Raw genomic sequence first — 14,479 nt, 5'->3', positions numbered from 1 at the left:
CAGACTGATTCGGAAACAGCGTGCGGCTTTTTGCTTTGCAGCGGGGTTATAAGGGATTTATTCTGCCTCTCAGAAATCCACGTCCAGCCTGTATTGCTCGTGGCGGGGTGTGATATTTATTCCCCCTCTGAGAAATTTATTACCCTTCGAGGCGAGTGACACATTATTTTATCAAGATCACGTGGACCAATCAGATCTCATCTTTCTGATATGGAGTTATGATGTCTTCTTCTGTCCGGCAGTTTGCGCGGGAACGACACCTGTTGAGAATTACCTGCAGACATCATGTCATGCATGACGTGCACATAATCTGTGAAAAGAAGCAGATTAACGTGCATTAAAACCCGATATATAAATATACAGATTAGCGCACATGTATTATCCTATTATTTCCAATCGGATCAGTCGGTGTAATATTTACCACGCAACTAAGCAACATGTACGGCCATTCAAAGCATGCTGCGGTTGTTTGCCAGATACCACATGTCGGCAGGGAAGAAAGATGTACTGTGTAGAACCTTGTCAGACTGGACAGGCGTAGAAGGACGGGGGATACCACGTGAATGCGTAGGGAGCGAGGGAGGTCTGTATAACGCCGTTTTGAAAAGCAGTATATTTGTCTCAAAATAATATCCATGTAAACTCCCCAAGGAGCTGAGAATGAAAATCGAGTGCACACTGATCAATTGGCCGGGGTAATAATGTAGGCTTTGAGCAGGCCTTAGGTTTTGGATATTGCGTACTATAAATATGTACATAATTATGATTATGATTATGATTATTATTATGTCGCGTTAATGAGCGAAGAAGGACCAAAGAGAAGTACATACGCGGCTAAGAGACAGAGAATTGAACTTGGTCGGATCTGAGATTCGAACTCACGATCTAAGGACTATGCCGCATTTTAACGTGAATAACCCATCTCAGACACAGTATCACTGGAAAATCTGGTCTAGACTTTATTTACAGACCGCCGCAAAATAGCTGGAATATTGCTGAGTGCGGCGTTAAGCAACAAACAAACACAGGACGCCAACCTACCCATTCACGCGCCTAACCATTCACTCACTCACCTTAACAAACTCTAACCAACCCATCCACCAAAGGCGGATTCAACATTTTTAAAAGGGAGGGGTCCAAAATATCAAAATCCTCTCTCAGATAATTTTACTGCCCACAACATACAACATTTAGTCTTCAAATGGGGGCACAGGGGGATGGACGTGGGGTTCGGACCCCCTAGAACCCCCTACCGGATCCGCCTATGTCAACCCAACCATCTGTTTGTAATTACTCGCTTACCTAAACCCGCTCGTCGTGGCATTAATGCACATATACCATAACCTATTTCAGTGATCGGGGGCACGGTGGGCCAGTCGTCTAAGGCGCCGCGCTGTCAATTATAGGCCAACGCAAGTTACACTTACATATGTATACATGAGATTTTGATAAGTAGTCAGACTACAAATGTATACTCTACAGCCACAACGTTTTACATTTTAACGTCACAAAGGCTACGTTATGACGTTTGCAATTAATTGCCTTTGAAGTAGTTCTCAAACGCACCACTTCAACTTGTAGCTATTCAATGCCTCAAGTAATTTCAGAGATATAGAAGACGAAAGCGCATTATCTCGTTTGCCAATCTTTGTAAGTTTACTTACTATGGAGGGCACGGGTGGCCACAGTGATTTGCTGTGCAGAGTTGCGCCCCCTGGGCAAGCAAGAAACCTATGATAGTTGATTTGAATCTCGATTCGCCCCGATTATGTTTCTAGGATTGTCAGCACCATACCCGTGCTCGTGGGTTTCACCGAAGTGGTCAACGTCTGAGACCTGCATCACTTCGGGCTTTCCTCCCACATTAAACTGACACGCCGTGATATAACTGGAATAATGTTAAAAGCGTCGTTAAACCCAACTCACTCACGCGCTCATTATTTCAGTGATCAGGAAACACCCACCTTTCATCCACCATGGGTTGTGGCAACTCCAAGCAAGAGATCGTATCTGCGACAAGCGCAACATGGGCGATTCCGTCGACGGAGAAATTCAGGTTAGAAACCATGAGCCCTATTGGTGCAGGCGAGCCAGGGGACCCATGGAACTCGAGCACACCCAGGAGCCCGTGTGTGAACGTCAGCCCCTGGGACCGCGAGGTGACGGACGACCTGCTGGAGACTCATACGAGTGATTACAAGGACACGAACCCTCCCATCACTCCGCCGAGGAAGAGGAAATCAGAGGCAGTTCCCCCACCAGCAGCCTTTGCATCTATTGACGAATATGTTGTCAAGGTAAGGATGATGACTCGCTCTGCGGGGAGAGAGAGAGGGAGAGAGAGAGAGGGGGAGAGAGGGAGGGAGAGAGAGAGAGAGAGAGAGAGGGAGAGAGGGAGGGAGAGAGAGAGAGAGAGAGAGAGAGGGAGGGAGGGAGGGACGGAGGGAGGGAGAGAGAAAGAGAGAGAGGGGGGAGAGAGAGAGAGAGAGAGAGAGAGGGAGGGAGAGAGAGAGAGAGAGAGAGAGAGCGGGGGGGAGAGAGAGAGAGGGAGAGAGGGAGGGAGAGAGGAGAGAGAGGGAGGGAGGGAGGGAGGGAGAGAGAGAGAGAGAGAGAGAGCAGGCGGGGGAGAGAGCCAGCGCGAGAGCGAGAGAGAGCGGCGGAGGGAGGGCGGGCGAGAGCTGAGAGAGAGAGCGAGAGCGCGAGCGGAGGGAGGGAGAGAGAGCGCGAGCGAGCAGAGCGAGCGAGAGAGAGAGCGAGCGGGGGGACGAGCAGAGAGAGAGTCTCTGAACTGCACATTTTTTATGCACCCCCATTAACTATGGAGGCGCGTAAAACTAAACTGGGTATACCTCCAATCCACCTCGCACCAAGGAACGACATTCACCCCCCCCCCCCCCCCCCCCCCACACACCACACACCCACTCCAAACGTATATATTACATATAGCGTTTTTTCTACATTTTTTCTACAAATATCTCCATTTATTTTGGAGTTGGGATACGGGCGGAAGTCTTACATTATGACTGCACGAGGTCATAGTAACCTCTCTTCAAGTCCCGGGTAAAGAATAGGTCTTCAGCAACCCATGTTTGCCGTAACTGGCGACAATGTTTGTCGTAAGTTTGTCGTAAGAGGCGACGAAGGGGATCGGGTGGTCAGGCACCCAGACTTGGTTGATGCATGTCATTATATCCAAATTGCTTAGATCGATGCTCATGATGTTAATCACTTGATTGTCTGTCCAGATTCGATTATTTACGTACCGCCGTCATATAGCTGGAATTTGCTGAGCGCGGCGTAAAAAAACAAACAAACTAATGGTAACATCTATGGCAGATGAGCCTATCAGGAAAAGGTGCAGCGTTTTCACCTTGTAATGTTTCGATGATGTAATGTGCACTCAATCACATGACAAGTAATTCACTCAGCTGAAGCCCCTAACTTACCCTAATATACTGATCAAGAGATATAAGTATACACCACATATTCAAACATGCACAGGGGGCGGTCGGGTAGCCTAGTGGTTAAAGCGTTCGCTCGTCACGCCGAAGGCCCGGGTTCGATTCCCGACATGGGTACAATGTGTGAAGCCCATTTCTGGTGTCCCCCCGCCGTGATATTGCTGGAATATTGCTAAAAGCGGCGTAAAACCATACTCACTCACTCACTCACTCAAACATGCACACATAACCGTCGTTCGTACAATGGACTCTACTTTTAGCAGATATTTCCTTTAATTATGGAAAGGTTTTTTTTCATCATTAAATAGATTTCCATTTCTGGAATTTCGTTTCTTCAAAATATAACATTCCATCTTGTCAAATGTAGTTACAGGGCAATGGAAATCAATCCAAACAAACCCAGTGTAATCAGGAATCAGAGGCTGGAACCACGCACTCCAAACAAAAAGAGCAAAAGAAAGTTTACACTTGAAAATTCACACCTCACTCTGCTCATTCTCTGTACTGTGAAATTTCGAGGTGAAGTGAGGTGAGGTAAATTGGGTTTAACATCGCATCAAAGATTATTGCACTTATATAGCGACGTGCTTGTTATAGTCCGGACTGATGCCGATTTATAGTGCTAGCTCACTGAGATACCATGTACTCCGAACCGACCAGTCCTCGTTTTAGCACCTTAATGCCGAGCGCCAGACAGGGTAACAACAAGTACCATCTTTTAACATCTTTTGGTATGACGCAGCCGGGTATCGAACCCCGGACCTTCCGCTCTCCGGGCGGACGCTCTACCCCTAGACCACGGAGGCGGTGATATTTCCAATACCTTGTTCCTTGAGACGTCATGTGCACGGCACCTGTTGTAAGACACTCATTGATATGAGGCATGCAATGTCGCCCATGATACATTTATAATACATCAGCATTGAATAACCATTTCGTGAGTGTTTAAAATGTAGCCACTATCAAACATTAGTGTATACAGTAAACTACGGTTATGACGAACTCAGAGGGATCAATATTTTTGTTCGTTATAACCGGAGTTCGTTATAAGCGTTTCAACTAAAGCATACCGCAAATGACCGGGACCAAAAACAACAGTTCGTTACATCCGTCACTTCGTTATAAGCGTGTTAGTTAAAACCTTTCATTGGTTTTCAATTTGCAAATACCGAACTACACTTACCGCATGGTGTTATCTAGCTGTTCGTTAGGATAGTGCCGGAGAGTCAAGATGTAGACGTATTTACTTATGAAATGTACTTCAGTAACTTTTGGAGTTAAATGCGTACTTGTGCAAACCCGTGTGCAGATTTACACCAGAATTTTAGTTTATACCAGCATAAAAGCAACAAATATTGAAGTGAATTCTTACTGAACTCGACTGACAACTTCCGGTCATTGACGTTTTCCTTCACGTCATCTTTTGTTTGGAACTATCAACCCTCTACCCCTTACACTCAAGAAAACTTCAAAGGTTTCAGTACCAGAAATACCACATTGCCGCCGATTTCTAGCCTTTCTGTGTAGTGAGTGAGTATGGTTTTACGCCGCTTTTAGCACTATTCCAGCAATATCACGGCGGGGGACACCAGAAATGGGCTTCACACATTGTACCCACGTCGGGAATCGAACCCGGGTCTTTGGCGTGACGAGCTAACGCTTTAACCACTAGGCTACCCGACCGCCCCCCTTTCTGTGTAGGCAGTGCCATGAAAATCATTAACATATTAAAGGCGTTTTGAGATAATTATAATATAATGACGTATATCACAAAAATTTTGCTCCCCATTGCTTCCAGGCTCCCGACAGCGTTCAGTCATCAGTGGCCTTCCTCGCTCAGTACCTCACAAGACCAGCCCAGAATGACATGGATAAAGTCCGCGCATTCTTCAGATGGATTGCTCACAATATCAGGTAGACGTGGTCCAGAGTGAGTGAGTGAGTGAGTTGGGTTTAACGCCGCTTTTAACAGTATTCCAGTCATATCACGGCGTGTCAGCTTAATGTGGGAGGAAAGCCCGAAGTGATGCAGGTCTCAGACGTTTACCACTTCGGTGAAACCCACGAGTAGGGTATGGTCCTGACAAACCTAGAAACATAATCGGGGCGAACCGGGATTCGAACCCACAATCATAGGTTTCTGGCGTGCCTAAGGGACGCAACTCTGCACAGCGAATCGCTGCGATTTAGACGACTGGGCCACCCGTGGCCCCTGATGCGGTCCAGTAGACTGACACAGACACATTGTTCATGTTTCCTTCAGTATATTGGTATGTGACGTCTAAGTCAAACTAAACTAGAACACGTTAACCCCAACTCATCCCATCATGTACAGGTGCAGAGTGGGGTAGGCAAGTGGTTAAAGCGTTCGCTCGCCACGACGAAGGGCGGGTTCGATTCCCCACATGGGTAATGTGTGAAGCCATTTCTTGTTCTCCCTGCCGTTATGTTTCTGGAATGTTGCTAAGCGGATTTGACTCCCACTCATTCACTCACATATAGATGCAACATTTGACATTGACATCAAACATGAACAATGGTCCTGACAGCTTTTCTTCCCATGTGAGTGAGTGAGTGAGTGTGTGAGTATCGTTTTACGCCGCTTTTAGCAATATTCCAGCAATATCACGGCGGGGGACACTGGAAATGGACTTCACACATTGTACCAATGTCGGGAATCGAACCCGGGTCTTCGTCGTGACGAGCGAACGCATTAACCACTAGGCTACCCGACCGCCCCTCTTCCCATGTGGTCGATGTTTGTGTTGCTCGCAAAATTATATAGCAAGTCTTTGAAAGGCATTTATAAGTGATACACATAGGGAAGAGAGTGAGTGAGTGAGTGAGTTGGGTTTTACGACGCTTTTAACAGTATTCCAGTTATATCACGGCGTGTAAGCTTAACGTTGGACGAAAGCCAGAAGTGATGCAGGTCTCAGACGTTTACGACTTCGGTGAAACCCACGAGCACGGGTATGGTCCTGACAAACCTAGAAACATAATCGGGGCGAACCGGGATTCGAACCCACAATCGTAGGTTTCTGGCGTGCCCAAGGGACGCAACTCTGCACACTTAGGGAAGAGAATGTATTGATGTCAGCTACTTTATTATGATGAACACAACGTTTCGGAGTGTATACTTACCCCTTCATCAGGTGAGTAAATGCTATGAGGTATAGAACCTGTAAGCCACAAAAGTAATAGAATAACAAAGGTGACTTCCAGTTGTCCATCACTGAAAACTATCAGTGCTAATTTACTGTTAAGTGTTCGATTGTCTATTGCTAATCACTTATCAGTGCCAATTATCTGTTGACTTCCCTTGTTAAGTTTCCACATGTGTTATCTCATTACTTTTGTTGTTCTTACATGTACATATATATGTTCTCTGTCTCACAGCATTTATTCACCAGATGAAGGTGTAAGTGTATATTCCGAAACGATGCGTTCCTCATAATAAAGAAGTGGACATCCGTAAATTCTCTTCCTCAAAATTACATAAATTAGCTCACAATTATTGAGAAATTTGTACCTCCATGCTTGCGATTCCAGATATGACACCAACATCCTGAAAAGGGGTAAATGCGGTCCCCAGGACGCTGAATCTGTGCTGCGGTACAAGAGGGCTGTGTGTGCCGGCTTCTCATCGCTCTTCCTAGCGCTCTGCAGGTCAGTCATCAGTAGCTCAACAAATTTAGCTGTCTTTCGTTTGTTTGTTTGTTTGTTGTTTAACGCCACACTCAGCAATATTCCAGTTATATGACGGCGGTCTGTAAATAATCGTGTCTGGATCAGACAATCGAGTGATTGACATCATGAGCATCGATCCACGCAATTGGGATACGATGACATGTATCAACCAAGTCAGCGAGCCTGACCACCCGATCCCGTCAGTCGCCTCTTACGACAAGCATAGTCGCCTTTTACGGCAACGCATGGGCTTCTGAAGACCTAACCTAGTGGTTAAAGCGTTCGCTCTTCATGCCGAAGACACGGGTTCGATTCCCGACATGGGTACACTGTGTGAAGCCCATTTCAAGTGTCCCCCGCCGTGATATTGCTGAAATATTGCTAAAAGCGGCGTAAAGCCATACTCAATCATTCACTCATAAAAGATACATTTCACTGAATGGTATTTTCCACCACCTTCAAAAACGTTTAATAGACATGTGTTTCTTTTGTGTTTACAGGTCGGTGAGGATACCCTGCAAGGTTGTATCCGGCATCGCCAAAGGACATGGGCTGGACCCCGAAGTGAGGGTCACGGCGGATACCGACACCAACCACGCCTGGAACATCGTCTACGTCAACGGTGATTGGAGACCCATCGAAGTCACGTGGGGTGCGGGTTACATTGGCGGCAAGTTCAAATATGTAAAACAGTTTAACGAGTTCCACTTTTTAACCGACCCGGATGACTTCGCGGTGAAACACTTGCCATATATAGACAAAAACTACGACAAAAGTCACTGTTATCAATTGCTGGCCAAACCTTTAACGATTGATGAATATGCAAAAGCTATCTGTCCCCATATTGAGGGAATTGAATGGGGATTTGAGTCTAAAACACACGGTCAGGTTGTAGACGTGGACAAAGAATGTGAAATTAGGATTGCAACGAAACGAATCACCTTACAGGATCTTTTCTCTGACCTCAAAGACATATCAACGGGGAAACATTACAATGAACATGTCCTGCTGAGAAAGACGCCAGATGGTGGGTTTTCTGTTAAGGTAACACCTCCAATCACAGGTAAATTTGAACTGCGACTGTACGGTGAAAAGAAAGGTGCCGCTCGGAATAAGTGTCTCATGACCTATACAATACGCTGTCACAGCGTGTCCACACTTGTGAAGCCTTATCCCAAAAGCTGGGGGACATGGGGCTTAAAAGCCGACCCGGAAACGTATGGCTTTAAGAAGGACACTTGCACAATCGATCTGGTCAAAGCAAAAAATGGAAAAGCTGAAATAAACATGATGGTTAAACCATGTGCTTCTCCCTCTTTCAATCTGGTTCATTCTGAAGATAAGAGAAAAGACCTCACAAAGTTCCTCATGGCATTCATAAAAGACGGAATGCTGAAAGTAAAGTTTCGTTTTCCACTGCCCGGCTATTACAAATTTTCAATATTTGGCCCAAAAGTCACTGGCTCGAAAAATGAACATGATCACCTTGGAGACATTCTTATAGAAAGCGAGGATTCCCATCCGGATATGCTCCCGTATCCCACAATGCACTTCACGTGGGGCCTCTTCCCAGGAGCGACCAAATATGGATTTCTGTCTGTGCCTCATGCTGGAGACATTCTTAGTTCTGATAGCGGCAAGATTTGTATGAAGTTCAAGGTCAAACCTAACATAGCCGTATCATTTAGGTTGGAGCATGCCACACAGAAAATTGTCAACCTTGACCGATTGTTGATGGCCTTTGTTCAAACCGACACGCTCCATATCTCCGCACGCCTACCGGAAGTGGGTTATTATAAGCTGAATGTGTTTGGCAAAGACATTACCCAAACATCAAAAGACAGTAACGACCATATTGGCCATTATCTGCTTAGCTGTTCAGATCCGTGTAAAGATCTAAAGCCGTATCCAGACAACCATGGCACATGGGGAATAAAACAGATGGCTAGGGATTACGGCTTTCCACCGAACATATTTTCCCAGAGTTCCCTGACGACGAGTGAGGCGGACGTTGAGATGAAACTAATGGTGGACCCCACAGTGTCGACCACGTTTACACTGTCTCACTCAGAGAAAGAGATCTCTGACATTGACCGATACGTCTTCTCGTCCATCACAAATGACACTCTTGTTCTCAAAGTCAGATTTCCTAAATCCGGCTTTTATAAACTGGCTGTATTCGCAAAGCATCCTGATGCAGATGGTGGGGCATCATATGACCACATGGGTAACATATTGATTGAAAGTAAAACTGAAGTGTTAGGGATCAAACCCTTTCCTACAAACTACACCGCGGCTAATGACTATGGCTGCGTTCTACTGGAGCCTCTCTGTGGTGACATTCCAGCCAATCAAACCACCCGACTGCGGATGACGTCAGACAGTGTTCTGCGGATAATGATCAACAAAGAAGTTCACAGAAAGGGAGACAGTAACGAGTTTGACGTCACGTTTACCGCTCCAAGAAAGGGAGATTCTGTTTCAGTGTATGGGAGCTCGGAGGATTCAGGGAAACTTTGTAGCCTCTTTAAGTTCCTGTGTGTGTAACATGTAAGTTCCTGTGTGTGTAATATGTAAGTTCCTGTGTGTGTAACATGTGAATCATTACTCGGAATGCCTTTGTGTCGTTGTTGCTGAATCCTACTTAGACTTAGGATGACACCACAAACAACAGTTGGACATCTAGCATGTTACGCATGCGTTATACAGGATGTACTTGGTACATTTCTATAGCTCAATTACCAAAGCATGTTGTCACATATCTTCAGTGAAGGTCTTGATCTAATAAAAAAACAGGTTGTCAGTTCTGTACAGTGAAGGTCTTGATCTAATACCACAGGATCTTGTCACGTGTCTACAGTAAAGGTCTTGATCTAATCCCACAGCAGGTTGTCACGTGTGTACTGTGAAGGTCTTGATCTAATACCACAGCGGGTTGTCACGTGTCTACAGTGAAGGTCCTGATCTAATACCACAGCAGGTTGCCACGTGTCGACAGTGAAGGTCTTGATCTAATACCACAGCAGTTTGTCACGTATGTACAGTAAAGGTCTTGATCTAATACCACAAGAGGTTGTCGCGTGTGTACTGTGAAGGTCTTGATCTAATACCACAGGATCTTGTCACGTGTCTACAGTGAAGGTCTTGATCTAATGCCACAGCAGGTTGACACGTGTCTACAGTGAAGTTCTTGATCTAATACCACAGCAGGTTGTCACGTGTCTACAATAAAGGTCTTGATCTAATACCAGATCAGGTTGTCACGTGTGTACAGTGGAGGTCTTGATCTAATGCCACATCAGGTTGTCACGTGTCTACAGTGACGGTCTTGATCTAATACCACAGCAGGTTGTCACGTGTCTACAAAAAAGGTATTGATCTAATGCCACAGCAGGTTGTCACGTGTCTACAGTGAAGTTCTTGATCTAATACCACAGCAGGTTGTCACGTGTCTAAAGTGAAGGTTTTGATCTAATACCACATCAGGTTGTCACATGTCTACAATGAAGGTCTTGATCTAATGCCACAGCAGGTTGTCACGCGTCTAAAGTGAAGGTTTTGATCTAATACCACAGCAGGTTGTCACGTGTGTACAGTGAAGGTCTTGATCTAATACCACAGCGGGTTGTCACTTGTCGACTGTGAAGGTCTTGATCTAATACCACAACAGGTTGTCACGTGTCTACAGCGAAGGTCTTGATCTAATACCACAGCAGAATGTCACGTGTCTACAATAAAGGTCTTGATCTAATACCACTGCATGTTGTCACGTGTCTACAATAAAGGTCTTGATCTAATACCACAGCAGGTTGTCACATGTCTACAGTGAAGGTCTTGATCTAATACCACTGCATGTTGTCACGTGTCTACAATAAAGGTCTTGATCTAATACCACAGCAGGTTGTCACATGTCTACAGTGAAGGTTGATCTAATACCCCAGCAGGTTGTCACGTGTCGACTGTGAAGATCTTGATCTAATACCACATCAAGTTGTCACGTGTCTATAACGAAGGTCTTGATCTAACACCACAGCAGGTTGTCACTGAAGGTCTTGATCTAATACCACAGCAGGTTGTCACTTGTCGACTGTGAAGGTCTTGATCTAATACCACAACAGGTTGTCACGTGTCTACAGCGAAGGTCTTGATCTAATACCACAGCAGAATGTCACGTGTCTACAATAAAGGTCTTGATCTAATACCACTGCATGTTGTCACGTGTCTACAATAAAGGTCTTGATCTAATACCACAGCAGGTTGTCACATGTCTACAGTGAAGGTTGATCTAATACCCCAGCAGGTTGTCACGTGTCGACTGTGAAGATCTTGATCTAATACCACATCAAGTTGTCACGTGTCTATAACGAAGGTCTTGATCTAACACCACAGCAGGTTGTCACTGAAGGTCTTGATCTAATACCACAGCAGGTTGTCACTTGTCTACAGTGAAGGTCTTGATCTAATACCACAGCAGGTTGTCATGTGTGTACAGGGAAGGTCTTGATCTAATACCACAGCAGGTTGTCACGTGTCTACAGCGAAGGTCTTGATCTAATACCACAGCAGGTTGTCACGTGTCTACAGTGAAGGTCTTGATCTAATACCACAGCAGGTTGTCACGTGTCTACAGTGAAGGTCTTGATCTAATACCACAGCAGGTTGTCATGTGTGTACAGGGAAGGTCTTGATCTAATACCACAGCAGGTTGTCACGTGTCTACAGTGAAGGTCTTGATCTAATACCACAGCAGGTTGTCACGTGTGTACAGTGAAGATCTTGATCTAATACCACAGCAGGTTGTCACGTGTGTACAGTGAAGGTCTTGATCTAATACCACAGCAGGTTGTCACGTGTCTACAGTGAAGTTCTTGATCTAATACCACAGAAGGTTGTCACACGTCTACAGTGAAGGTCTTGATCTATTACCACAGCAGGTTGTCACGTGTCTACAGTGAAGGTCTTGATCTATTACCACAGCAGGTTGTCACATGTCTACAATGAAGGTCGTGATCTAACATCACTGCAGGTTGTCACTTATCTACAGTTGAGGTCATGCTTGACGCCAACACTGTCCTTGGCGTGTCTTTGTCGATATCTCTGGTTTCACATGCTTGATAAAATTTCATTCGCCAGTCGCCAGAGCCGACAACTGGTAAACGGGGAAATGGGTTGCCATGCGGTGTGTCATCGTACACCGACGGCGAAGGATGTCGATAATTCCTTCGAGAAATAGCTTGAATATTGCTGACAGCCGGCTGACACAAAACCACAATGCACTAACTCGCTGAATAGAGTTCTTGTGTCCAGGTGCTACCGGCAGGCGAGGTCGTGTGTACCCTTTTCTATAACACCTGGGCCCCGTTCCACAAAGTGATCTCAGCGCTACGATCATCGTAAATCTATGTTAAAGTAAGGGAGTTACGATCGTCATAGCGCTAAGATCGCTTTGTGGAACGGGACCCTGGGCCCACTTGCACAGAACAATCTTAGTTACAATTGATCTTAGGCGGCTAAATCAACTTTACAATCACCATACAATTGTCCTGTTCCACTTGCACAAACCGATCTTAGCGCGATTGTAAGACGGCTTGGAGTTAAGATCGCGATCTAAGCTAAGATTGAAATCTTCAACGGCGGAGGTACGAATATCTTAAACTCGACTCCTGTCTACAGTTGTCTGCAGACGCGCATAGCTTGCTGCGCATACAATAAGTGGAACCAGTAACGACACACAACACGTACCTCCCGACATCGCACCTTGCGCAGTTTCAAGAAAGGTCCCAATTATTTGAAGGAAACGATGATGGCATATATTCTTGGCGGCATTAGTACTATCCTGATTTAGGAATTGTTTTCTATTGCAAATAGAAAAATACATACTCGTGTTATTTATTAAAACTATTGAAATACGAATAAATACATTATTTAGTGACACAATTGTTATGAAATAAAAATAAATAATAATGATAATATTTCCTAATAACATAACACGTTAATGCATCACGTCATCTATTTGGGGGAGTTTTTCGTAATATCCTAAATATATCCTTCATGTTTTTGTTTCGTTGCTACAACAAAGGATCTTATGACTACCTTTTCAAAACACAGAAAGACGGGAAATTTCTAAAACGCATAGACGGTAAATAAGAATAATGAATACTGTTTCGAGAAAGCTGTTGTTTAATATGTATTCGCTGGGTAATAATTCTTTTTTTTTTAAAGTGTGAATTTTACTTTTGCTATTTATGGGACATTTTACACAAATTTCAAATGTCTCATTATGTGTATTTGCTTGTGCGATGAATACTTGTACTTTTTTCTCTTAAATTCAGATTTTAACCCCTCGTACCCGTCCCACTCGATTTTAGATTTAAGCATGTTTTTGTCCACTAGTCCTTATAATGATAACATATAGCAAAACCCTTAACATGGACAAATTTCTACTAGTCCTTATGATACCTTAACTATTGGGCAGTTTGGTAAGGACTACAGGACTAGTGCCAATTTCAAACGCTGATGTAAGATTTTGCTCTTCAACTTGTATTTATTTGTAGATTAATTTAATTAATTAATTAATTAAAAAATATAGCGGGTGCTCAGCGATTCAACAACATTAATACACTGGGTAAGGTAGATTGTACTCTACGGGCTTCAAGCTCCTTACAGAGATAGCCCGTTCGCGGAGCTCTCTATATTATCGCTGCCACCAGCCAAAACTCCCCACTGTGATCGGTGGCCCCAACCATGCTTGGAGTTGAACTCGCAACCGAATTACAGATATGTTTACAAACAAGTGTCGTAACGCCGAATACACTTACCGCTGATAAATTACTTTCTTTGTTTGTCAATTTGAATTTCTGTTTCATTAACTATCATCTTTAATTGATATAGTGAGAATGTAAGGGAGACGTTGGTTGATTTTCAGTTAGTCTGCAATCTCGAACCAATCTGATTATACAAACAACAAAGTAAATTCATATGGAAAACATGGTCAGTCGTAAACCTTTTAAAAATGAAACATGATGACATTCCCAAAGACATAATCAAAAGTATAAACAGTACTACATATGGGGTTAGAGGGCAAATTTCAAGATTCTTGTAATGGCCACGCCCACACTGGTGGCAGCGATGTTACCGAGAGTGTAACGAAGGTGTCACGCGCTGGGAAGGAGCTTGTACGGGCTTATACAAAGGGAAACCACTCCCATCTAGAGTATAAACTAAGATTAGCTGCCCTTGATTTATCCAAAAGGTCACGGACGTTACAAATCGCTTGCAGACGACTTAGGTTTTTATCCTTCCCTTGTTTAGCGAAAAGGTATGTTGTT

The 14,479-nt window shown here is 44.5% G+C and overlaps 1 protein-coding gene across 1 annotated transcript; it reads left to right on the top strand.

Moving 5' to 3' along the window:
• Positions 1 to 1,976: 1,976 nt before the first annotated feature.
• Positions 1,977 to 9,698, top strand: LOC139447314 (uncharacterized). The gene is made up of 4 exons (XM_071228617.1): positions 1,977 to 2,297; positions 5,260 to 5,375; positions 7,014 to 7,130; positions 7,652 to 9,698. The coding sequence occupies exons 1-4, from the start codon at positions 1,977 to 1,979 to the stop codon at positions 9,696 to 9,698; spliced, it is 2,601 nt and encodes an 866-aa protein (XP_071084718.1).
• Positions 9,699 to 14,479: the final 4,781 nt, after the last annotated feature.

The sequence above is a fragment of the Haliotis cracherodii genome, unplaced genomic scaffold (genome assembly GCF_022045235.1).
Source record: "Haliotis cracherodii isolate W230 unplaced genomic scaffold, xgHalCrac1.p SCAF_7, whole genome shotgun sequence".
Taxonomy (NCBI): Eukaryota; Metazoa; Mollusca; class Gastropoda; order Lepetellida; family Haliotidae; genus Haliotis; species Haliotis cracherodii.
This window is presented reverse-complemented; position numbering and strand designations above follow the sequence as displayed.

Coding starts and splice junctions, on each gene's coding strand:
- LOC139447314 (XM_071228617.1), top strand. CDS start 1,977: ATGGGTTGTGGCAACTCCAAGCAAGAGATCGTATCTGCGACAAGCGCA. Junction 2,298..5,259: donor TTGACGAATATGTTGTCAAG/GTAAGGATGATG, acceptor CATTGCTTCCAG/GCTCCCGACAGCGTTCAGTC. Junction 5,376..7,013: donor TGGATTGCTCACAATATCAG/GTAGACGTGGTC, acceptor TTGCGATTCCAG/ATATGACACCAACATCCTGA.